Source organism: Heloderma suspectum, chromosome 6 (genome assembly GCF_057233095.1).
Source record: "Heloderma suspectum isolate Gila_16-S chromosome 6, 16-S_ref, whole genome shotgun sequence".
Lineage (NCBI taxonomy): Eukaryota > Metazoa > Chordata > Lepidosauria > Squamata > Helodermatidae > Heloderma > Heloderma suspectum.
The window spans coordinates 118253533-118280698 of NC_139463.1; the positions used below are offsets into that span (position 1 = coordinate 118253533).

General features: G+C 43.7%; 1 protein-coding gene across 1 annotated transcript; it reads left to right on the top strand.

Annotated features, from left to right (window-relative positions):
- Window positions 1-233: 233 nt before the first annotated feature.
- LOC146342825 (vomeronasal type-2 receptor 116-like) lies at window positions 234-24501 on the top strand. Its single transcript, XM_084808016.1, has 5 exons — window positions 234-292; window positions 11271-11562; window positions 13689-13916; window positions 20384-20510; window positions 23600-24501. Exons 1-5 carry the CDS (start codon window positions 234-236, stop codon window positions 24499-24501), a joined length of 1608 nt encoding a protein of 535 aa, XP_084664142.1.
- Window positions 24502-27166: the final 2665 nt, after the last annotated feature.

The window sequence follows — 27166 nt, forward strand, 5'->3', positions numbered from 1 at the left end:
ATTCACCAAGTGACAAGAACTAAAGTGATGCCCATTTACATCTGAACTGGTCTTTAACTGAGGATAGATTGAGAAATGGAGAAGCCTGCATTGTGCTCTAATTATCTCGTTTGTCTCTAATTATCGTGATGGGTCTCTTCCTTTTTATTTGATTCATTTCCAGTGACCTTAGGAAGCGGGATTTCTCCAACACATTCAAAATACAGCTGATTTCCATATGTACATGGCCTGGTATGGCTGCCACAAACTGCACTGATATCCAGCTGCCTGTGCCATTCCCGGAAGAGATTGGGTATGTGTACAGAGTCCTCTTGCTACTGCAAATACCTAAATCCCCAGATCAGAATGGGGTATACAAATAATGCAGGCAGCGTTCTGTGAGAGCTGTCATTTTGTATATTTCATTTAGTGATTCACTTCGACATTCTATTAGACCCCTTTGCAGTATCTGTTCAAAATACAGTAAAAGAAAGTGTGGTGGGGGAGGCTTTATGGTGTGTTAGAATAAAGATGAGGAAATAAAACTACTGTAGCATGATTCAAAACCAAAATAAATACTGAAGTCAAATAATGATTAATGATTAATTGATAACTGATAATAACTGATTATTAATTGATAACTGATTAATTCAGCAGCAGCAGCAGCAGGATGTGTTGCCCCGGCTGTGGGCGCTGAACTCTTAGGTTACAGGTGCCAAGATAGTGATACATCAGATGCAGAGTTTTACTTACAAGGAGTACTTTATTGGGTAAAGGCGTGCCCAGTGGTTAGATCAGACAGCTTCTCTGAACCCAGAGCCATGGGGTCAAATGGGTTTTATACGATACATGTCAACAATGAGGCAGCACAACAGTAGCAAGCAACCCTCGTGTTCATTCCCAGCATCGGCTAGAAGTGTTTGGTTCTCAAGCACAGCCACCCACAGCTCAGTATAACACACAGCTTCACTTCTCAGGCACGGCCTGATAAGGCTCTCTACTCATTAGTAAGGAATGAGCTGAGGAGGCTGTTATCAGCCCTTTGAATCATCTTCACATGCTCAGAGGCTTACTAGCAAGGGAATTGCACCAACAATGAACTAAAGCAAACATTAGGCCCCTGTAACACTATAAATGACTTGGCTACACTCCTGAGGCCAATACAGAGGAGGAGGAGGAGGAATTCTCTAATTCATACAAGAGAAGAACATTTAGATGGAAGAAACACTGCATGGAGGAAGGAACTTAAAGGTCTCTCTGCCCCCTTATGAATTAATAGGAATGCCATAAGTAGGAGTTTGGCCACATTTTCACCATGAAGGTCACATAAAGTGGCTAGGGATGGGGGAGAATTTCTCCCCAAAACTTCAGGGGGCTGAGTGCCAATGCATTCGGTCCTCCGAAGGTTGTTCGGGGAGAACTTCTCCGCCCCCCCGCCCCCCACCCCCCCCGGGATGGGACTTACCTTTCACGAATGTCCCTCCCGGCGGTGGGTCCCGGCGGCGATTCGGTAGGTCTTCGTCAGGGGCGGGGGCGGCAGCCGGTCTTTCGACCGGCTGCCGCCGCCGCCATTACAAGCAGAGAAAAAAAAAATGCCCCTGTGATAGCCTACGTAACGATTAACGTAGCCTATCACGGCTAGATTTGCAAAGTCAGCCGTGATAGGCTACGTTAATCGTTACGTAGCCTATCACAGGGGCATGTTTTTTTTTCTTTTGAAGTTCGCGGCCGGGGAGATGGGGCGCTTCTCCCCAGCCTGAATTTCGGCCGGGCGAGGCGGGAAGCCTCCCCCCCGGCCTGAATTTCGGCCAGGTGAGGAGGGAAGCCTCCCCACCCCGGCCTGAACTTCGGGGGGAGCAGCGAAGCGCCTCCCCCCCACTGCGAAGCAAGCTGCGAGACCAGGTAAGTGACTTTTGTGCACCCCTAGAAGTGGCAGGTGGTGGGTCAGGGGTTCAGATGCGCACACAGACAGACATACATTCATCCCTCACCCACCCATGTGACAGTGTAAACAGATGAAATGAATATACATATATGTAATACACACCTATGTGCTGGATGTTTTTCAGTAAATAAAATAAGATAGTCAGGAAGAAGAAAGAAAGAGATATCCCCTACTGTTCAATCCTCTGTTAACAGTGTTGGATTCCCACCACTAATGTGAACAAGTCAATACAGTGGCGTGGCAGCATTGGGTAAGGAGACATAGTTGTAGGATATCTGGCATTTCTATTCTGCCTTTAACATCAGCTGGTTACACTGAACTTTACCCACAAAGAAAAACAAAATGACCTAACTCTTCAAAGAAAGTGTGAAGCAATCTTGGAGCCACAGGGGTTAATGCCACTCCCCATCACTGATAGAACAGGCAGCCATGCCCCTAGAAACCACACTGACATGCATACAAGGGACTCCTCTGCATAAGGGTAGCAAATGGATCTCTTTCATATGGAGATGCTCAAGCATGTGTATGCACATAGAACCCATTCTCCTGAACACAGAGCATGCATGTGTGCCCACCAGATACATCCATAGTGGTGGGTCATGCCCTTCAGGTGTGGCCAGACTCCCCTCGCTCAACACATATTGGGTGTTTGTATGTACACCTTGAAAATGAGTTCCTGAATTTGCCCCAGTGGGAGAGAGTATAATCAGAGCTGACTGAAGTCCATGTAAAAGTTCAAGATGTTTGAAAATATATATTTAAACCTCAAGCAGGACAACAGGGAATGTCCTCTCAACTTCTTATACAAATGAAAACGTGCCACACAGGAAGTCTTAAGATCAATATCTGGGACCTTCCTTGGAGCACCACCCGCAAGGGAGGCTTGGAAGGTGGCAATAAGGGAGAGGGCCTTCTCATTTGTCCCCCCCACCCCAATTATGGAATTCTTTCTCCACCAAGGCCCTCCTGGCGCCAACAATGTCATCTTTTTGGCACCAGGTTGAGACTGTCCTCTGCTCCATTGAATGGCATATGATGGGGCATTTATTCCAGCTGTCTGAACAGGTCTAGTATTTTATTGAAATTATTTTTAACTGTTTAAATTGTTTTTAAATTTAGTAAATTTAAATTTTATGCTGTATTTTATCTTGTGAGTTGCGGTGAACTACATTGAGAGCTTCAGCTATTGGGTAGTATAGAAATGAAAGAAATAGTAATAATTAAGATATGAATGGTTTATAGAGAAAAGTAAATGCAAAAGAATATCACATGCAGAAGTAAAAGGTGTAAAATGTGAAACATGCAATGATTATAGATAAAATTCATTCGTAGTCATGAACTAGAAAGCTGTGTGGGTGTTACATGCAAAGATTATACTATGCAAAGTACAGTACAGTTTCACTTTGCTGAGGCCTATTAGAAAACAATATATTAAAGTATCAAATACAATAGGTGTGGTATACCAAAGTTGCAATGGGCCAACTAGCAGCAGCTTGAATTGTTACTTAGCTCCACTTAAGCTTCCCTCAATCCAAAGTAGTTAAATGTATTTTTAAAGCATCCAACTAAATAGCAGTGTAGTCCAAACATTGAGGGAAAAGGAAGGGGGCAATGAAAAGGAATGTATAACTACCTATCCCAAGGAGTAGCTGAGTAATAGGCTCCTGTGGGCACAGATGCAGATTGGAGGAGATCTGTCCCAGGGTCCAAGGTGTAGGACCCAGTGAAGTGCAGGTAGGAAAATTAATCCAGGTAGAAAGTAGAGAGAATGTTTCAAAATGGAAAGGAGAGGTGAAGTCTGAGCCTTATCAGTGGGTAAAATAAAATAGTGTGTGTGTATTTGTGTGTGTCAGGGTTGGATCTGAGCCCATAGAGTCCCAAAGCAGCTCTGATTCTGAGGAAGAGATACAATAGGGATGTTGGAGAATTACGCCATGGACTCCAGTGAGGCTGGATTCTTTAGAGTCCATGGCAGAACGGGGCAATCCCACCGCCACCCCACGGAATCCCCCCGGGATGGAGTCTACCTGGCCGCCATTTGCATCCCTGCCTTTTGCCATGATAGGCTATGTAAATATATACATAGCCTTTCACGTCCTCCGCAGGGAAGCAAATGGCAACTGTTACAGCGGCTGCCATTTGTGGCCAGTGCAGCCCAGCAGCAGAAGGAAGTCTGTCTGCGGGCAGCCCCAGCCAGCAACTCCGCGGAGTCTCTGCAGAGCAGAGCAGGGCAGGGAGGATTCCAGGGGGAGTGACGGAGCGCCTCCCCCCCACCGCGGACGCCCCAGATCAGAATGGTAAGTACATTTTGTATGTCCCTAAGATACAATCCATGGGAGAGGAACCCACTTTCTTTTCAGAGACACAGGTGGAGGGAGAGCCCCCCCCTGCTCACATTCCTTGGAGCAACAGTGACCCTGGCATGGAGAGGGAGGGACAACTTGAGCTTCTAGATGAAAGTTGCAGGCACAGAGACAAGTGAGAGGTTGCGGGCGCTGAGAGGAGGCACTCAGCCCAACTGATGTGATGACAACAGCTGTGTCCTGAGGCTCCATGGGATGGGGGGACTCCCCCCTCCTAATCTTAAGTGCAGAGACTTGCCGTGCTTTTCTCGAAACGGAGACCAACTCATGTCCTAACTCTTAGATTCCCCTGGTAGTCTGCTCCTTTGTATTTCCACTTAGTCTCAGGCAATTAGCATCTAGCTTCATTAGGCTGAATGGAAATAAAGCCTTGGAAAGGAGCCCTTTTGTCTGCGTGTTGATTCTGGCTACTGGAGGATTTCAGAAGGCAGCAAGGGCATTCCTGACAGTGTGGAGGGGTGATGGTGGTGGTGGATCAAACTACTCAGGAGCTAGGCATCTAGCCCCCGAAGGCTAGTTCATAAATTATGGCTAGCTGCAGCCTTAAATACTGAAGAAGGGACATGGCCAAAGTAAGACATTCCACGTTTTCTCAAAATACGGCAGCTGGGACTAAACAGAGATCAGGGAGCTATTGACTCAGGCCAGCTTGCAGAGTTTTGGGTGGTTGGTTTTGTAGCTTTTGTTTTTAATTGAGATTCACACAACTTGCAGGTGTAATTTGTGAAAAATTAAGCATGTTACAGCTGCAATTTATGCAAATTAAGTAAATTATGCCCAAAATTAAGATAAATTATGCAACTTGCACTCAAAGTTTGCCTAAATGGCAATTCAAAGACCAATCTGAGAAAGTTCCTGGATTTTGGTGGGAAAAGACCATGGCTCAATTCGCAAATGGAAGCCAAGCTGGGGGGGGGGGCTCTGTGGAAATCTGTTTCCCCCCCAAAGGGATGGATTTCCTTGTGACAGACATCCCTGCTGCTAATGTATGCATTTTCTTTCTATGAACACATGTCTCATGTGTTCACTGCATGGTCTATATTCTGTTAACAAGTTTCTTGGTACCAGTTCTTTCCAAACTCAGGATTTGTGGCACAAAACTAGCACAGCACATTGGCGCAGGTTTGGAGGTGATATGAATTTGTGGACATTTCTGCCTTCACCAGGCCCATGTAAGAATATGTCATTTTCACGATCTTGGTGCCAGCACAAAACTCAGGATTTGTGGCACAATATCGCACAAAATTAACACAAAACTGTGTCCTATGTTTAGAGGAGCTTGGAGAATATAATTTTTTCAATCATTCTCTATGCTATATGTTTCTGTTTTTGGTGCCAGCACAAAACTCAGGATTGTAAAACTCAGGATTGTAAAAAAAGATAGTGTAAAACTAGCACAAGACTTTGGCATAACTTCAGAAGTGATATAAGACTGTACAAATTTCAGCTTTTGCCAAGCCCCACCTAAGGGGATGCAGTTATCACACTTTTGGTGCTGGCATAACATTGAGGATTTGTGGCACAAAATGGCATGAAGCTGGCACAAAACGTTGGCATATTTTTGGAGAAGTTATTAGTTTGGGGGGCTCGCAGACAAAATCAGGGATCCTATTTCCTCTTGCATTCTCTGACTAAATATTCGAAGGTACAACTGTGTAGTATCATTCTGAGAAAAGATGACTCCCAACTCCTTTATGAAATTGGGGCTGGGCAGTTGCATCAGGTCGAACTGCATCACTACCACAGTCGAGCTGATGAGTTCATCTTATGGCCAAAAATAGCTGCTGCTATTTCTTCACCATCTGAAAACCATCTGCTTGTAGTGCCAGCAGAGAAAACATTTGGTCAAGAAATAATTATCTGCCCTGTCATTATCCACATTGGTGTAATTCCCCAGTGAAAGGAGCACAGGTTTTTCCGAAGGCTAGAAAACAACATTGAAGTGAGTAGGAAAGTGGTTACATACACACTTCCAGTTGTGTCATTCAAGGCAATGGGCAGGGAGGGCTCTGTCACGCTGATCTGTGACACTTCTTTTTTCAGGTCTTATAGGACGGACTTCACCAGTTCATTGGCAGTCTCTGGGATGCCTCAGGCATGCATTCGTACCCTGCTGCTGCTAGGGACAAGGTTGTTAAGTCTGCCTTCTTGAATTACCGGCAAAATTAGGTGCCAGCCAAGGTTGCCTCTGTAAGCCAGGCAGGGGTTGTAGATGAAAGCAGGGATGTTTGCATCTAGAGGGAAGCTGAAAGAATAGTGCAATGGCAGCACTATACTCATTGCTGCTGCTGTTTCTCTGGGTGTGTGATGTAGATACAACAAAATGCCTCACAACTGAACCTATCCCTGTTCCACATGAGTCATATAAGTCAGGGGGCCTCCTTATTGGTGGGATGGTTTCTCAGATCATTCACCATTTTCCAGAATTTTCTTTCAAGGAAATTCCTTGGCAGTCTTTCTCTGACTTTACCATGTAAGGAATTATTGTTCTCTTTTTTATTGTAAATACAAAAATGCTGAAGGAACATCAGCCATCTCCTTCTGGACCAATTTATTGTCAATGGTTGTATGCATTTTACCCAGCTAATGTATATAATATGAGAAATCTCATTGTGTTGTGTGTGTTCATGTGTTTGCATTGGGGGGATTTATTTTTTCACTCCTTTCACCATATTTGGATAAGTGCAGCATTCATACAGTGGAATAATTTGCAAGGTGGGAAGAATTTCATGGGAGAAGTTGATGCAACAAAATACACAGGGGGAAAGTCACCTCTTGCAAAAGTTCCAAGTCTTTCTGTCCCACTGAAACTTCAAGTGAGAAAAAAGACAAAACAAACCCATGGTTGATAAGATTGAGGCTGGTGAGCAGAGAAACAAGTATAAATAGATTAAAAACAAAACAAAAATAATTCTAGAAAGAATAGTTAGAGATAGATGATGATGTTGATGATGATGATGATGATAGATAGACAGATAGATAGATAGACTTGAAAGTGTTAGATAGATAGACTGAGCAAGACTTGCTCAGACTTAAAAGCATCTTTTAATTTCATGGCTACAGTCACTGTCTGCAGTGATCTTGGAGCCCAAGAAAGTAAAATCTGTCACTGCTTCCATTTCTTCCCCTTCCATATGCCAGGAAGTGATGGGGCCAGATTGCCATGATCTTCGTTTTTTTAATGTTGAGTTTCAAACCAGCTTTTGCACTCTCCTCTTTCACCCTCAACAAGAGGCTCTTGAGATCCTCTTCGCTTTCTGCCATTAGGGTGGTATTGTCTGCATATCGGAGGTTGTTGATAATTCTCCCAGCAATCTTAATTCCGACCTCTGATTCATCCAACCCAGCGTTTCCCATGATGTACTCTGCATATAAGTTAAATAAGCAGGGTGACAATATGCAGCCTTGTCGTACTCCTTTCCCAATTTTGAACCACTCGGTTGTTCCATGTCCGGTTCTTACTGTTGCTTCTTGACCCTCGTACAGGTTTCTCAGGAGACAGGTAAGGTGGTCTGGTACTCCCATCACTTTAAGAATTTGCCAGAGTTTGTTGTGATCCACACAATCCAAGGCTTTAGCGTAGTCAATGAAGCAGAAATAGACGTTTTTCTGGAATTCTCTTGCTTTCTCCATGATGCAGCGGATGTTGGCGATTTGATCTCTAGTTCCTCTGCCTCTTCGAAACCCAGCTTGTACTTCCGGTAGTTCTCGGTTCGCATACTGCTGAAGCCTAGCTTGTAGGATTTTGAGCATCACCTTGCTGGCATGTGAAATGAGTGCAATTGTGAGGTAGTTTGAGCACTCTTTGGCGTTGCCCTTCTTTGGAATTGGAATGTAAACTGACCTTTTCCAGTCTTGCGGCCATTGTTGAGTGTTCCAAATTTGTTGGCATATTGAATGCAGCACTTTCACAGCATATATTTTAGGATTTTAAATAGCTCAGCTGGAATACTGTCATCTCCGCTAGCTTTGTTGTTACTAATGCTTCCTAAGGCCCACTTGACTTCACTCTCTAGGATGTCTGGCTCAAGTTCAGTGACCGCACTATCATGGCTATCAGGGACATTCAGATCTTTCCTGTAGAGTTCTTCTGTGTATTCTTGCCACCTCTTCTTAATATCATCTGCTTCTGTTAGGTCCCTGCCTTCTTTGTCCTTTGTCATGCCGGTCTTTGCACAAAACGTTCCCTTGAGATCTCCGATTTTCTTGAAGAGATCTCTAGTCTTTCCCATTCTATTGTTTTCCTCGATTTCTTTGCATTGTTCATTTAAGAAGGCCTTCTTGTCTCTCCTTGCTATTCTCTGGAACTCTGCATTCAGTTGGATATATCTTCCCCTTTCTCCCTTGCTTTTCACTTCCCTTCTTTCCTCAGCTACTTGTAAAGCCTCCTCAGACAGCCACTTTGCTTTCTTGCATTTCTTTTTCTTTGGGATGGATTTCGTTGCTGCCTCCTGACCAATGTTACAGACCTCCGTCCATAGTTCCTCAGGCACTCTGTCTATCAGGTCTAATCCCTGAAATCTATTCCTCACCTCCACTGTATATTCATCAGGGATATGATTTAGGTCATACCTGAATGGTTTTGTGGTTTTCCCTACGTTCTACAATTGAAGCCGAAATTTTGCCACAAGAAGCTCATGATGTGAGCCACAGTCAGCTCCAGGTCTTGTTTTGACTGACTGTATAGAGCTTCTCCATCTTTGGCTGCAAAGGACATAATCAATCTGATTTCGATACTGACCATCTGGTGATGTCCATGTGTAGAGTCGTCTCTTGTGCTGTTGGAAAAGAGTGTTTGCTATGATCAGCGTGTTCTCCTGGCAAAACTCTATTAGCTTTTGTCCTGCTTCATTTTGTACACCAAAGCCATGCCATGCCTTCCTGTTATCCCGGTGATTTCTTGACTTCCTACTTTAGCATTCCAATCCCCTATGATGAAGAGGACATCTTTTTTTGGTGTTAGTTCTAGAAGGTGTTGTTTTCCCAGTTACTGGTCAGTAGATGCTTAGCAACCAACTGTCAGTCAATGAGGCCTACAATGACTTTTCGGTCCTGGGCTGCACCACTAGGGACAGGTTTGATTTTAAGAAAAACCTACCTTTAGGGAACTTACCACTACTGGACTCCCTTCCCTCTATTTTCTTTTATTGTTTAGACACTTACTTTAAATCATGTATTCATTTGGGTGCTTGATTTGTGTCCTCCTACTAGGGCTGACAAATCCTCTTTTCTTTCTCACATGGTCCAAAGCGGCTGTCTAACCCTACTATGTTTCGCAATCTGAGACAAAATCGTTTCCAAAGCAGCATCCTGATGCAAAGAGAGTTTCCCCACCAGCCAGCCATTCTGGACTATTTATTTAGAAGTCCTTCATAGCCCAGAGGATGTTAAAAGACTTGACCTAAGGACCATCGTGGTGAGGGGAGAGAAATATAATATAAGAGGCATAGCTAGGTGCCATTGAGCTGCACCTCATATCTTTTTCCCCATTGTTAGAAAAGAAAAGGGTAGCTTTCTAATTAGTTTTATCAAAGATCTTAAAGGCGCCTCAATGTTCAGATTACAAGGGGAAGAAAGAGATTTATCTTCCCCCCCTCCGAGAGAGAGAGGGAGAGAGAGAGAGAGAGAGAGAGAGAATACACTCTGATCTCTTGTCTCCATGATCACTGGAGACTTTGTGAATATGACTACGATTGATTTCTACGATCCTGAGTGGTCTAGAGTTCTAGTATTGTAGGAATATCTGTTTTAAACTGTAATAAAATTCATAAAAAAAAAACAACTTTCATTTTGACATGTTCTGTTTCATATGTTGCCGGTGGCACTCCATCGGCCACATCTGGATTTGATCATGAACAACCAAGGACAAGTGTGGGTACATGGAGGATAGATTTAATAAAGCACAATTTGTGATATTCACAAAACAACAACAGCAAAACATGTCTAATGATCACAGTGTGTGTCCATTTAAGGCACCAAACTTAGCTTCCTTTTTCCTGGCATTATTGGAACATGAGCCAACATGCAATACCCTGAATTTGGATCTCAAACGCACACAGGCTCTTTGATCACTGAAGGCATGCACAAACACTTAATGTCATCATATCAGGATTAAAAATAAAGCTGCCACATTGCATTAAGTCTGTAGAATGTAATACTTGCTATGTCTTTTACCTGAAACGCTGTTAAGGTAAAACACCTTCATTCTCAGATTCACTCAGCATTCTCTTTTTAGTTGTGTGCTCACATTCACAACTTTCTTTCACCAGATCCACTGTCTTCACTCATAGCGCTCTGTGTTTTCCCTCCCTGTCTCGTCTTCCCTGGCAATCTTCATGGCAGTTTTCTCCCTACATCAGAGCCACTTGAATATCTGCTCTGCTATTACAAGAATGATGACAATTCATGATGATAAGGCTTGGCTTGAAATTCCATTTTTTCTGCAGTGCTTTCCTGTTTCCGTAGTATTACCATGAACTTCCTTTCCATGGTAATTACATCTTGCCATGATTATATGTTGTCAGAACCAGCAGTGATTTCTCCCCCCACCCAAAAAAGTGTGATATGATTGCACAGATAAAGGAAAATTGGGAACATAAACAGCAGCCATTTTTTTTCCCCTGGACTTCTGTACTGCTGCATGGGGCCAGTGCACAAATGCAGAAGCAGGGGTGGGGGATTTCAACTCCACTGTATTGATAATGATCTAGCAACATGTCCAAGTCCTAGCCAGGTCCAGCCCTACCAGGAGACAGAGGGTGGCAGCTGCCTTAGGTGGTAGATGCTGGGAGGCAGGGAGATTCAGCAAGACATTGAGACAATGTATCTGATATGAGCTTAAGAAAGACAGTTATACCCACATCACAATGAACTAATAAAGGGGCATAATTACAGTTGGCAAGCAGAACAGACCAATACTGTGATCAAACAGCCTTGTGTGTTGTATAATTCTCCAGTGAACAACTGTCTATCTTTATCTTCAGAGTGATGACCAAGTTCTACCAGCACATCTTGGCCTTGGCTTTTGCTGTAAATGAGATCAACGAGAATCCAAAGATCTTACTGAATGTCACACTCGGATTCCACATCTATGACAGCTACAATGATGCTCAGATGACCTATCGTACCACCCTGGACCTTCTCTTCAAATCCCATAGCTTTGTCCCCAACTATGAATGTGGTGCCCACAGAAAACTAGTAGCTGTCATTGGGGCACTTGCCTCTGTTACCTCATTCCGCATGGCACAAATCTTAAGTCTCTACAAGATTCCACATGTAGGATCTGTGCTTCAGAGATTATAGCAGCTTCAGTGATCTTGTCTGCAGTGCACTCTTTCTCTTGCCTCTCCAGCATTGTAATTTTTAGTTTAGGAAGAGGGAGATGAAGGAACAAGTCTTTCCTTATGATGAAAAAGACACCAGATGAGGACTGGATAAAGAAGGCATATGGAAGAGCAATCAGAGCAGAGTCAGTCATAGTTACAAGATCTCCTTATCAAAAATTGCATCCCCATATCCCCGCATTTTTAGGCACAAGAGTTGATAACACTTCTGAAAGCTGCCAATTCAAATCAGGATTTACATCAGCAAAAATCAGTTGCATTATATTGCACACATTATCATCCACTCCTCCTAATCCGTTGCTACAATTATGACACATTTGCTTTCAAGCTGAACACTACTTAAAAACAGATGTTAAGAATCAGACAAATTGTGCATTATAGAGATATAAAAAGACAAGCAATATCTAACCAAAGAAGCAGTAGCAGCAGGAACCCCTGGTGGGCAGGAGATAGGACTCTGAAGGACTATATCTCCCTCCAGCACAGATATTTTGACACCACATTTCAGAGGAGTAGGTTGCACGGCCATCAGTTCCTTTGTTGTTATGCCAGTATGGGTGAAAATGGCATTTAAATGTAGAAAGAACTGAAGTAGCATTTTCATCTTTTGCCTAATGCTGTAGATGTATTCATGATTCTATCATAATTCATCTCCCAGTGTAAATGTTACATAAATTTTATCTTTGACAATTTCTTAAACTTAGAATTTTACTCAAAGACATTTGCTAATAGATCTTTCTTTGAAATATATTTCAGCTCATGTATGGCTCATTTGCCCCAGTGGAGAGTGAGATGATGCAGCTCCCTTCCTTTTACCGCATGGTCCCAAATGAAGCCCATCAGTATTTGGGTATTATCAACTTGCTTAAGCATTTCGGATGGACGTGGGTTGGGCTCTTTGTGGTGGATGATGATCAAGGACATCGTTTCTTGCAGGCCCTGGAGCCATTGCTTTCCCAGAACAGAATTTGTTCAGACTTCACAGAACGAATCCCACCCCAACATCCTGTTGATACTCCAAATTTGCTTAATGCTCGAGCCAATAAAATGCATCAACTTATCAATTTTAGGAAATCGAGAATATTTACCATCTATGGTGACACTTATACTCTGATGTATATGCGTTTTTTTATTAATGGTGTAATCGCTTCTTGGAATGGAGAAAATGGATTTGTTGGAAAAGTCTGGATTATAACAGCCCAGATAGATTTTACACTAGGGAGCTTAAACCGGGATTCGGATTTCGGCCTGTTCCATGGTGCAATTTCCTTCATGATTCACTCCAATGAGCTTCTGGCATTCCAGACATTTCTTCAGATCTTAAAGCCCGATTGGACTAAAGCAGATGCTTTTCTGAAGGACTTCTGGGAGCAAGCATTCGACTGTTCAGTTCCAGACCCCAGCTTGCCGTATCAGGTCTCTGGAACATGTACTGGGGAGGAGAGGCTGGAGAGCCTTCCTGGGCCTCTTTTTGAAATGCACATGACTGGCCACAGCTACACTATCTATAATGCTGTCTATGCTGTGGCACATGCTTTACATAGCTTGTATTCATCTAGATCCAATCACAGAGCAAGAGTGGGGGGCAGAAAAGGTGAACTTCAAGAACTGCAGCCCTGGCAGGTAATGTCCGCTCCATGTCATGTCAGTATTTCTATGAATAAGTTAGCACAAATGGTGTGGACAGGAGCTCAATTTATCTTCCATAAATAATTGGTGAATGGCATCACACACATTGATCTTTCCTTCTAGCCTAAAGCATGTGATGCAGTAAATCTGCATCACTCTTTCTTTGAACGTTTTATTTTTAAAATCTCCCTCTGGAACTTTGTTAGATGTACCTGCATTTAAAAATGGGTGGGATCAAGCCTTAGACAAGGTTAGAGTAGACCCAGTTAAATCAATGGGACTTTGGTTAGTCATGCCATTCTTGTAGCATTGACTTCAGCGAATCTGCTTCATGTGTGACTAAGTCTGAATCCACATTAGCAAGGAGAGGTATTATGATTTATTTTCAGTATTGTGTAATACTCTCCTTTCTTTTTCTCTTTCCACTAGCTGCACTATTTGCTTCAAGGTATTTCATTTAACAACTCTGCTGGAGAAAGAATCTCTCTGAATGGTAACAAGGAAATGGAAGGTGGATTTGACATACTTAACTTGGTGACATTTCCAAACAAGTCATTCCTTAAAGTGAGAATTGGATGGGTAGATTCCAATCCTCCTGAAGGAAAAGGATTCTTCTTTCATGAGGACAAGATTGTTTGGCATAGGGCCTATAATCAGGTGGGACTGGATTTCTGGTTGGCACACCATAATGAAGATGGGTGAGCTTCCCTTTGACGTGGGAAATACGAGAACAATTACGAAGATTTTCTCCCTGGGCTCTTGGTCAGGATTGGGTGATATCAACAGGTGTCATAGACTTTTAATTATGGTATTAAAAATTATGCCTTCCAAATTTAAAAATCAAATCAAAACAAAACAAACAACCCTCTCAATAATATCGATCATCTATCTATCCATCCACAGGGATTGTTGTACTTCCCACCTACACACACACACACACAAACACACACACACAGATACATGCAGACTCACACACACACACATATATATATATACACAAACACACACACATATTAAGGGAGCTGCTCATAACATCCCTCTTTCTTAGCAAAATCACATTAACATTGCAAGGGTAGTTGCCAATTCTGAGAGGATCACCCCGCCAAAATCCCTGACTGATAATTGCAGGGAGTTCAGTGAAAGAGCAATCCTGGGATTTTGAGGGTTTCATGAAGAGAATGTTGTTATACCACTTTGTTCCTTTTTTAGACTATTGTTCAGAAAATGTCAGATATGATAAAAATGTTCAGAACTAATAGACCTGCAAAGTCACAGAAGAATAGGTCTGGCAGTTCATGTTGAAGAGCAATCTTCAAATTTTGGGAAGAAAGGACGATTCACTTCCTTTCATTATTCATGATGTACCTCGAGGTGCACTTTATAGCAAAGTATCTGGGCAAGAAATATGCAGAGTTTCAGGAGTATGGGTGCTGTGCTAGGGAGTGATGACCAAAAGCCAAGCTTTTTCATCCTGAAGCACGGAGGCATTAGTAAAATTTATTACACTCGCAATACCAGCCAAGTGAAGTAGCGCTGTAAATTTGTTGTTGTTGTTCAGTCGTTCAGTTGTGTCCAACTCTTCGTGACCCCATGGACCATAGCACGCCAGGCCTTCCTGTCCTGCGCTCTCTCCCGGAGTGTGCTCAAGTTCATATTCATTCCATCGGTGATGCTATCTAGCCATCTCATCCTCTGCCGTCCCCTTCTCCTTTTGCCTTCAGTCTTTCCCAGCATCAGGGTCTTTTCCAGAGAGCTTTCTCTTCACATTAGGTGGCCAAAATATTTCAGCTTCAGCTTCAGTATCTGTCCTTCCAATGAGCACTCAGGCTTGATTTCACACACACTTGATTTTCACACTACACACACACACACAAATAAATAAATAAATAAATATACACACACACACACACGCACGCACACAAACACACATAAGGGAGCTGCTCATAACATGTCTATTTCTTAGCAAAATCACATGAACATTGCAGAGGTAGTTGCCAGTTCTGAGAGGATCAACCTTGCCAAAATCCCTGACTGATAACTGCAGGGAGTTCAGTGAAAGAGCAATCCTGGGATTTTGAGGGTTTCATGAAGAGAATGTTGTTATACCACTTTGTTCCTTTTTTAAACTATTGTTCTGAAAATGTCAGATATGATAAAAATGTTCAGAACTAATAGACCTGCAAAGTCACAGAAGAATAGGTCTGGCAGTTCATGTGGAAGGGCAATCTTCAAATTTTGGGAAGAAAGGACGATTCACTTCCTTTCATTATTCAAGATGTACCTCGAGGTGCACTTTATAGCAAAGTATCTGGGCAAGAAATATGCAGAGTTTCAGGAGCATGGGGGCTGGCTAGGGAGTGATGACCAAAAGCCAAGCTTTTTCATCCTGAAGCATGGAGGCATTAGAAGTAAGTAAAATTTATTACACTCGCAATACCAGACAAGTGAAGTAGCACTGTAAATACAATAATATAAAAGTGATACGAGTGAGTTAGAAAAGCAAGTAAAAAAGAATTATACATAACCCACTCATAATATTTAAATATTGAACTAATTAAAATTTATCAAACAAGTGACATCATCCCATGCCGACACACAATTTCATTGGCACAGCATCTAGCCACCTTAGAAGTTACCTGAGAATTCTGGTCAGCCAAGAGATAATCTGTATAAAACAGATCAGAAACCTTCGATGTGGAGCGGTATATCAATATAATAAATAAGTAAGTAGGTAAGTAAGTAAATAAATTAATAAATCATCCCCAGGTAGTCCTTGTAAAATAAGGGTAAGAAAGATCTGCCAAAAATCATAACAGAGGGAACAATGCAGCAGTGTTTGGCCCACCAGGCCAGCATCTCAGGGCCATAAGCACTCAGAGTATAAACTACTATTATATGTCCCCTCCAAAAGTGCAGAAGGTAACACATTGGACATGGCCAGCATGAATGCTTTCCTGTATTTTGGAATGGTTAGAGTAGTTCAATAGGTTGCAGGTTAGGAAGATCACCCCCTATATCTGAATTCAGAGTACTGGGTAGATACTCGTGTAACTTGTTGTCCCAAATACGCTGGTGTACATCCCCTTTGGCTTTTGTATGGCCCAGGGACAGGATGGCATTTCGCCAGAAACCCAAATTGCGTAGTTGCTCGTCCACAACCCTTTTCATTTTGACTGAAACATATCACTCGAAGTCAGAGGGGACAAACGTTGATGGACAAATATTAGTTTTAATCCCAAATTTAACATATTCATTCAAACCTGGCATTCAGCTGATATTTGGCCTGTCTTTAGACATAGGAGGATGCTGGGCACACAACTCGGAAGGCCTAGAATATTTCTCAGGAATTTTCTTTGGGTGGATTCCATAGCAACAATATTACTATAATATTACTAGCCACGATAGAGTGGCTGGGTGCCCAGTCAGATAGGCGATTAATACATTTAATAATTTAATAAAATGAAAATACTATAAGCACACAGCTGAGCACCATATAACATTTGTTTTAACACCTCAGCAGAAAAACCTTGGAGGGTGATGATATGCGCTGACCTCCTTTGGCAAAGAAAAAAAGAGATGAACAATCTAACAACTCCTCTGAGCAATAGCCTGAGAGATCTGAGTTCTCCAAGAGCCAGACAACTGGAAAATTACTCCCCAACATTTGTAAGATTTAGCCTGCTCAATCGGATCCCATTTATCTGCCAGCAATGTTTAGTCTGTTTTTGAGTGATGAACAAAACTGTAGATTTGACATAATCACCAATTTTTCAGTTTTACAATAAATATCCAGGACACTTAATAACTGCCTCAGGCCAATGCATGTCAGAGAAAGAAGAATCGTGTCATCTGCATATAGTAAATAGACAAAGGTCGATTTTACTATATGTTGGGCTGCTGCAGAGGCAAATGGCATCCTGCGTAGGGGACGCAATTTGTGTCCCTATGCTAGACTGTGATAGGCTACGCATATATTTACGTAGCCTGTCATGGCTAAAGCAGGGATGCAAATGGTGTAGGGGATGCCATTTGCGTCCCTGCTGTTGGCCATGATTGGCTACGTAAATATATATGTGGGCAAGAATCCCTTAGAAGAAATGGAGTAGCACTCATAGTCAACAAAAGGGTGGGAAAAGCAGTACTGGGGTACAATCTTAAAAATGATAGAATGATCTCAGTACGAATCCAAGGCAAACCATTCAACATCACAGTAATTCAAGTCTATGCCCCAACCACTGAGGCCGAAGAAGCTGAGGTTGATCGGTTCTATGAAGACCTACAACACCTTCTAGAACTAACACCAAAAAAAGATGTCCTCTTCATCATAGGGGATTGGAATGCTAAAGTAGGAAGTCAAGAAATCACCAGGATAACAGGCAAGCATGGCCTTGGTGTACAAAATGAAGCAGGACAAAAGCTAATAGAGTTTTGCCAAGAGAACATGCTGATCATAGCAAACACTCTTTTCCAACAGCACAAGAGGCGACTCTACACATGGACATCACCAGATGGTCAATATCGAAATCAGATTGATTATGTCCTTTGCAGCCAAAGATGGAGAAGCTCCATACAGTCAGTGAAAACAAGACCTGGAGCTGACTGTGGCTCAGATCATGAGCTGCTTCTTGCAAAATTTCGGCTGAAATTGAAGAACGTCGGGAAAACCACTAAACTGTTCAGGTATGACCTAAATCATATCCCTTCTGAATATACAGTGGAGGTGAGGAATAGATTTCAGGGATTAGACCTGATAGACAGAGTGCCTGAGGAACTATGGACGGAGGTCCGTAACATTGTTCAGGAGGCAGCAAAGAAATCCATCCCAAAGAAAAAGAAATGCAAGAAAGCAAAGTGGCTGTCTGATGAGGCTTTACAAGTAGCTGAAGAAAGAAGGGAAGCGTAAAGCAAGGGAGAAAGGGGAAGATATACCCAACTGAATGCAGAGTTCCAGAGAATAGCAAGGAGAGACAAGAAGGCCTTCTTAAATGAACAATGCAAAGAAATCGAGGAAAACAACAGAATGGGAAAGACGAGAGATCTCTTCTAGAAAATTGGAGATCTCAAGGGAACGTTTTGTGCAAAGACGGGCATGATAAAGGACAAAGAAGGCAGGGACCTAACAGAAGCAGATGAGATTAAGAAGAGGTGGCAAGAATACACAGAAGAACTATACAGGAAAGATCTGAATGTCCCTGATAGCCATGATAGTGCGGTCACTGAACTTGAGCCGGACATCCTAGAGAGTGAAGTCAAGTGGGCCTTAGGAAGCATTAGTAACAACAAAGCTAGTGGAGATGACAGTATTCCAGCCGAGTTATTTAAAATCCTAAAAGATGATGCTGTTAAAGTGCTGCATTCAATATGCCAACAAATTTGGAACACTCAACAGTGGCCGCAAGACTGGAAAAGGTCAGTTTACATTCCAATTCCAAAGAAGGGCAACACCAAAGAGTGTTCAAACTACCGCACAATTGCGCTCATTTCACATGCCAGCAAGGTGATGCTCAAAATCCTAAAAGCTAGGCTTCAGCAGTATGCGAACCGAGAACTACCGGAAGTACAAGCTGGGTTTAGAAGAGGCAGAGGAACTAGAGATCAAATCGCCAACATTCGCTGCATCATGGAGAAAGCAAGAGAATTCCAGAAAAATGTCTATTTCTGCTTCATTGACTACGCTAAAGCCTTTGATTGTGTGGATCACAACAAACTGTGGCAAATTCTTAAAGTGATGGGAGTACCAGACCACCTTACCTGTCTCCTGAGAAACCTGTACGAGGGTCAAGAAGCAACAGTAAGAACCAGACATGGAACAACCGATTGGTTCAAAATTGGGAAAGGAGTACGACAAGCCTGCATATTGTCACCCTGCTTATTCAACTTATATGCAGAGTACATCATGAGAAATGCCGGGTTGGATGAATCAGAGGTCGAAATTAAGATTGCTGGGAGAATTATCAACAACCTCCGATATGCAGACGATACCACCCTAATGGCAGAAAGCGAAGAGGATCTCAAGAGCCTCTTGTTGAGGGTGAAAGAGGAGAGTGCAAAAGCTGGTTTGAAACTCAACATTAAAAAAACGAAGATCATGGCATCTGGCCCCATCACTTCCTGGCATATAGAAGGGGAAGAAATGGAAGCAGTGACAGATTTTACTTTCTTGGGCTCCAAGATCACCGCAGACGGTGACTGTAGCCATGAAATTAAAAGACGCTTGCTCCTTGGGAGGAAAGCTATGGCCAACCTAGACAGCATAGTAAGAAGCAGAGACATCACCTTGCCGACAAAGGTCCGTCTAATCAAAGCTATGGTTTTCCCAGTAGTAATGTATGGCTGTGAGAGCTGGACTATAAGGAAGGCTGAGCGCCGAAGAATTGATGCTTTCGAGCTGTGGTGCTGGAGAAGACTCTTACGAGTCCCCTGGACTGCAAGGAGGTCAAATCAGTCCATCCTAAAGGAAATCAACCCTGAGTGCTCATTGGAAGGACAGATAATGAAGCTGAAGCTTCAATATTTTGGCCACCTAATGCGAAAACTCCCTGGAAAAGACCCTGATGCTGGGAAAGACTGAAGGCAAAAGGAGAAGGGGACGGCAGAGGATGAGATGGCTAGATAGCATCACGGATGCAATGAATATGAACTTGAGCATGCTCCGGGAGAGAGCGCAGGACAGGAAGGCCTGGCGTGCTATGGTCCATGGGGTCACAAAGAGTCGGACACGACTGAACGACTGAACAACAACAACAACATCCTGGCCAACGGCAGGGATGCAAATGGCGTCCCCTACGCAGGACGCCATTTGCATCCGCAGCAGCCCGGCAGCGGGTGGAGGCCCTGCTGCGGATCTGCCCAGCCGGCGGCTCCGCGGAATGGCCACAGAGCGGAGCCAGCTGGGCAGGATTCTGGGGGAGAGGAACACATCACCTCCCCCCCATCGAGGATTTCAGGGGGAGGGACGGATCGCCTCCCCCCACCTGCAGACCCCAGCAGAGCCAGGTATATGGGGTTTCATACACCCCTAGATTCTTCCATGTCAAGTGATCACTTCTTTATTTGTACATCTGCTGAAGATTTTTTTTAAAGAGTACCTCTTTTCCCTCATCCTAAACTTTCTTTATACATAGGTTGTGCCAGTTTCTATCTGTAGTGCCTCCTGCCAGCCTGGGTATCGGAAGAGAAAGAAGGAAGGGGAGAAGTTTTGTTGCTATGATTGCAATCTGTGTCCAGAAGGGAAGATTTCAAATCAAACAGGTATGCGATGGGATGCACTAAATATTCCAGCAATTTGGGTTAATACCATAGTACCATTTTAGAAGAGAGAGTTCTCAAAGCGTGCATGTCTCTATTCGGTAAGTGTCAGAAATTGATCTGCATCATTCATCCTGACCCATTCAAACATTCCCAAATTAGGTGAGATTTTAAAAATTATTATTTATGTACTTTACTGTAATTATTTAATTCCAGGAACCTGAAAGGAATATTTAGGAAGATTTGAATCCCCACGATGATTTCAATGAAGGTCAATTCAAACATTCCCCTGCCATGCATGGTGCTTTAAATTTCTCACCTCATGAATAAGTCTGAAAATGGTTTTTCTTTTTAGTTTTTTCTATTCATTTGATTCATTTCCAGTGACCATAGCAAGTGAAAGCTGTCAAACACTTCAAAATAGTGAAGCTTTTCATCAATAAATGATCTGCCATAGCTGCCAGAAATTGCAGAAATCCACCTGTCCATGCTCATTGGGGTCTGTGGCAGAATTCTCCACCACCCCTAGCTACATCTGCAGGAATTTGTGTGTGTCCTCATTTCAACTTGTGCCATGATAGTGCGAGTACCCAAAGAACCCAGGTTGACATGCTGTAATTAATCGTAATTGTAATCATGTAGGCTGACAGAGTTCTGTGAATGCTGTCCCCCTGTACGTTCATTTAGTGAATCATTTCAATACTTGCTTCTAACATTTGTTAGAAGCAAACCCTGCTCTATCTGTTGAAAGTGCAATGAGCTCATTTCCTGCCCTGCTGGAACATCTCGGGCAGGAGGTGGCATTTGCAGGTGGGAAAGAGGAGGAAGAGACACTGCAAGAAAGGGGTGGAGCTCAGCCTATCAAGGTGGGCTCTGCCTAGACTCAGCATCTTCACTTCCGGGTTCCCACCCTCCCCCCTAGAACCAGTATGAATTTAGCTAGGCACTCCCTTTTGGAGGGCTGAGTTGGAATTTTTGCTTGCCACTGATTTGCATTTGTGTGCAGGTGTTTTCACCTACTCCCTACCTGAGCTAGTAAAATTAAGACGGGGGGCTGGTTAAATAGGTTGATTTGGAGTTGGCAGGGATGTGCAGGAATTTTAGGTTAATGGATTTGGTGAGCACTCTCTGGCACTTTTATGGTGATCAGCAAGAATGGAGGCCTGATGCAGGGGGGCTGTGTGACCCTTGAGAAAGGAAATGGTGTACCTTTGGGTACCATCCTGCCTGACCTACTCGGAGCTGTGTGGCACTGGGTTTCCCCACCTTTACATTGATGTGTAGCCTAGAAAGGTTGCTGGGCTCAATCTGACTCCTAACTTTGACAGAGTGACTCACCATAAGGCAGGCTAGTTGTCTGCAGGAGATGGTTTAATACATTCCCACACTTTTCTCATGCAGGTCCTGGGTGGTGTGAATCACTCATGTAAAATAAATAGGTCCTAATTTATTCAAGCTCTCTTGATCTCCACTGTTACTACTGCATCCACAAAAAGAGAGAAAGGTGCAATGCTTTATGGCAGGCGTGGGCCACCACCTTTCGCTGACCACAAATGACACCTGCCACTGACTGACCACTGACATTAATGGCTGCTCCAGAAAACAACAACAACAACAACAAGCAGCAAACATTTGTTTACAGCTATGGAGCAGTAAATAGGTCAACTGTATCTTCTTGATACTAAATAATAACTTCTTGAAACTAAATAATAACTATTAAATATTTTACTGCTATTACTAATAATGAAAATAAGCTGCAGCAGCATTCAGGACTAAGCAGATCTCCTCTCGTGTACCATCTGTTAACTGTTTGGAGTTCTCCATGTTCCAGCACACTGTTCCTCGGTATTCTTTTGATCTGCTGAGAATTTCTTGTGAGTTCCACCAGAACAAATGTATATTTGATTATGTACACTCACCTTCCCCAACCCAAATGGTGTATTTCTGTGCTTCTGGCTCATCTATAACCAATTCTTTTATGTGCGTATTATGCTTACTAGCCCAGAATACTCTGATGAAAAGTGGTAGTGGACATGCACTTCCTTACCTGGCCGTACCAGAAGAAACATATTTTTTTCTCACATTTTAATTTGAGTAAAAGTTACAGATAGACACACAAGCACACACACAGAGGGGTGTGATAGCCCTTCTCTTTTGAATGTATTGTTGCTTCTTGTGAGCTTCAGGTTAAGTCTTTCTATTCCAACTTCTAATAAACTGGAGTTCCCAAGCTTCCTAGGGGAAAGGGATAGTCAAAATGTTAGAAAGAGGAAGAATTCTTAGAGAAATCACAGAGAGGAATTTTAGCTCTAATACGCACTGGAGGGAAGAATGAAATTGAAGGGCTGCCCCTTATTTAGTAACAGAAATGCTATCAGACAGATGTGGACAACGTTTTTACTGCAAGGGTCACATGCAAGGGGAGGTGGCAGCTCAAGGATACAGATACCTGCATATGCAAATGCACAAACACAAATATACACTCATCACCCACTCATCCATGTTTCAAGGAAAAAGATGAGGAGGCCTCGACTGCCCCATTAACCCAACATGAGCCTTCTACAGTCAAGGCAGAGGCAGGGAATCCAAACATAATGTAAAGCTGAGAAGTGGGTGTGGAGTCATGAGCTATTTGACCATTTTAAACCATTGGGATTTAGGACAATTATTCACAGGGCAGAAAGTTTCTAACCATGAACACCCATCAAAGGATTATTCCAGGATGTTAACCTAATGAAGGTAGGGTTGGTGGTCGGCCAGCAGGATGAGTATGAGATATCAATTAAACTTCTTCATGAAGAAGTTACCATTCAGGTGATGGACCCCCGAAAGTTGCATTTTGTTCTTTTCTGAAGGTAGCATGACAAGGCAGATCAGAATGGCATATCTCAGACAGAAATGTAATGGCGTTGGATACATTTAGTCGTATCCCTCTGCTAAATCAAAATGCCTTCCCAGAACAGGAACTCCTCATGTGAAACTACAAGAAAAGAATTGGCAGAAGCAGAGACTCCAGAGTCAAAATTAATAATGGAAATTAGTTCCAGTTTACATATGTATAAGCATACTGATTGCCCCTTCTCTTTTCTCAGACATGAATGACTGTTTTGAATGTCCAGAAGATCAGTTTCCAAGCAAGGACAGAGATCAATGCATTCATAAAAGTGTAACCTTTCTGTCCTATGAAGAACCATTGGGGAAAAGTTTAGCCACAGTTGCCATTTCATTCTCCTTGGTCACAGCCTTTGTGCTGCAAGCTTTTATTAAGCACAGAGATACCCCCATAGTCAAAGCCAACAACCGGGGCATCACCTACACTCTCCTTATCTCTCTCCTGCTCTGCTTCCTCTCCGCTGTGTTATTCCTTGGCAAGCCTGGGAAACTGACCTGCCTTGTCCAACAACCAATGTTTGGTTTGATCTTCTCAGTGGCTGTGTCTTGTGTGTTGGCCAAAACCATCACAGTGGTTGTAGCTTTCATGGCCACCAAGCCAGGATCTTGCATGAGGAAATGGGTGGGGAAAAGGCTGGCCAACTCTATTATACTTTTTTGCACCCTCATTCAAGCTGGCATTTGTGCCATGTGGCTGGCAACCTCTTCCCCATTCCCTGATATAGATATGCACTCAGCAACTGAAGAAATCATTGTGCAATGCAATTCAGGTTCATCCACCATGTTTTACCTTGCCTTGGGCTACATGAGCCTGCTGGCCATTATCAGCTTCACTGTGGCTTTCTCAGCCAGGAATTTGCCAGATGCTTTTAATGAAGCCAGGTTTATCACCTTCAGCATGCTGGTGTTTTGCAGTGTTTGGTTGTCTTTTGTTCCAACCTACCTGAGCACTAAGGGGAAAGACATGGTTGCTGTGGAAATCTTCTCTATCTTAGCTTCCAGTGCTGGGTTACTGGTTTGTATCTTTTCCCCCAAATGCTACATTATTATGCTAAGGCCTGAGCTGAACAAGAGGGAGCAGCTAATGAGGAGAAAGAATTAAATGCGGAGTGGGTTACATGTGGCGTGTTGTTCCTCCCTCCCTTCTTCTTCTTCTTCTTCTTCTTCTTCTTCTTCTTCTTCTTCTTCTTCTTCTTCTTCTTCTTCTTCTTCTTCTTCTTGGTGTTCCCTAACACCCCACACACTGCTATCAATGTACTATCAAATGACCATCACCGGCTATGAAAAAGTCTCATTTCCCCTTTCAGTCAAGGAACACAGGGAGTGTACACCTTGCTTTAATGGAAAATCTCAGACCCACAGGGCTCCCGGCAGCATTTCCTTAGAAGGAAAAATGCAGCTTTTTTCTCACTCTTGAATTGGTGCTTCTGCAGTGATTACTGTGGCAGAGAGGCATGTGCAGCCACTGGTGGGTAGGAACGGAACCCCAGGCTCTGCAAAGTTGCCCCCTTTCCCAAAATATAGTAGCAATCTGTAATAAACTGTAGTTCCTCTGCAGGTCAGGACTCTTTTGAAACATAACTCCTTCAAGGAAGGGATGGTGTTGCTTGGGGGAGCCTTCAACTCAGTAGTTAATTCCTCTTCAGACAAGTCTAGACTAAAAACCTAAGTAAAAAGAGATCATGGGAGATGTCATGGAATCAATTTACAAAGCACAACTCTGTCTTCCGGGCCTGTCAATCATCAATTTAGAGGAATTTAAGGACTAGGGAAGTCAGCCACATCATGATCATGGTTGAAGATGTTTTTCTTTAATATCTTTCTAGAGCCATACAACAATGGAATCAATGACCTATGGAGGTAGTGGGCTCTCCCATACTGGAGCCATTCAAGATGAGGCTGGACAGCCACCTCTCAGGGATGCTCTGACTTGGATTCTTGCATTGAGCAGGGGTAGGACTCGTTGGTCTTGTAGGCCCCTTCAACCCTACCATTCTATGTAGGGTGCACGAAACTCACCTCCGAATCTGCCAGGTGACGTCCGCGGGGGAGGGGGGAGGTGATCCGTTCCTCCCCTGGATTCCTCCCCAGCCAGCTCCGCTCTGCAGCAAATCCACGGAGTCACCAGCCGGGTATGTCCACTACCGCCCTGCCTGTCGTCAGACTCAAATGGCGTCTGGAGTAGCGGGTGCCATTTACATCCCTGCTCTGTGCCGTGATAGGCTATGTAAAGATTTACATAGCCTATCACGGCAAACGGCAGGGACGCAAATGGCGTCTGTTATGCCTGATGCCACCTGCGTCCGAAGACTCGGGATGTACAAAAGTGACTTACCTGTTCGCAGATTATGTTTATTGGGGGGGGAGGCATTCCGTCCCTCAGCCCGGAATCCTCACTGGGGGGGGAGGCACTCCGTTCCTCCTCCTGGAATCTTCGAATGGCTGGCTGTGCTCCGCGGCAGCTCCGCGGAGCAGCTGGCTAGGCCCGGCCATGCCAGAGCCGTCCGCAGCCGGATTTCCGGCCGCGGAGGGCTCTGGGTAAAAAAAACACAAAACCCGCATACGAAAATGGCAGCGGCTACGGCCACCGCCATTTGCGTTCCTTCTTTTTGGCCGTCTTAATCTACGTAAATATTTACATAGACTATGACGGCGAAAATAAAGGGGAACGCAAATAGCGTAGCGGGTGCTATTTGCGTCCCTTTGTCATTCACCGTTTTAGCCTATGTAAATCTTTACGTAGGATAAAACAGAGAATCAAAAGGGGACGCAAATAGCACCCGCTACACTATTTGCGTTCCCCTTTATTTTCGCCTTCATAGTCTACGTAAATATTTACGTAGATTAAGATGGTAAAAATAAGGAACGCAAATGTCGGCGGCCATAGCCGCTGCCATTTGCGTATGCGGTTTGTTTGTTTGTTTAAACCCACCCAACCATCAAAAAAAGTCATGTTTTTTTTTTTTTAACCCAGCCATGATAGGCTACGTGAATCTTTATGTAGCCTATCACGTTTTTTTTTTTTTACACAAGCCTGGAAATGGCAGCGGCGGCAGCCAGTCGGAAGACCGACCGCCACACTGGCCACTGCTGAAGCCGCCGCCGGAGTCGCTGGCGCCCGGAAGATCTGCCACAGGTAAGTCTTGTCTTGGGGGGGATCCGTGGGGGGGCGTGGGATGGCAGGCCATTTCACCATGGAGTTTGGGGGGCCGAATGCACTGGCATTTGGCCTCACCGAGATCCGTGGTGGAATTCTCTGACATCCCTACTGAAGACAGCCAGGAGCAGATGGGACAGGTGGCAGCGGCCGGCCAGCAGAAGGTAGGATCCGGCCCTGTGTGGATTCCCCTGGGTGGCGGAGGTGAGTCTTTCGTTCCGCCGCCAACTCCAGGGGGGCAGATTCTTAGAATCCGGCCTTATTGGAGTCCGTGGCGGAATTCTCAACCATCCCTAATTCTATGATTCTATGATTCTACGATCTCATACTGTACATGCAATGATCGAGCCTAACCCATATCCATGACTGCATCTTCCTGCTTTCTCTAGGCTGGGTGAGAGTGAACAGAAGACTTCTAGGTTACTTACTACCTTGTACAAACTGGTAGAATTCTTAAACTGGATGAATGAATTTTCACAAACTGACTGTGCTCTGACTGGAAAATTCCACTTTGCATTCATCATTTCTGGAGTAGTAATGTTATGGTCTATGAAATGAATATACATATATGTATTACACACTGATGTGCTGGATGTTTTTCAGCAAATAA

What these genes read in the sequence shown, in the direction of transcription:
- LOC146342825 (XM_084808016.1), top strand. Translation starts at nt 234, where the DNA reads ATGGCTGCCACAAACTGCACTGATATCCAGCTGCCTGTGCCATTCCCG. An exon ending in GGCATAGGGCCTATAATCAG is followed by an intron (nt 13,917 to 20,383) that starts GTGGGACTGGAT and finishes CTTTATACATAG; the next exon opens with GTTGTGCCAGTTTCTATCTG. An exon ending in GAAGATTTCAAATCAAACAG is followed by an intron (nt 20,511 to 23,599) that starts GTATGCGATGGG and finishes CTCTTTTCTCAG; the next exon opens with ACATGAATGACTGTTTTGAA.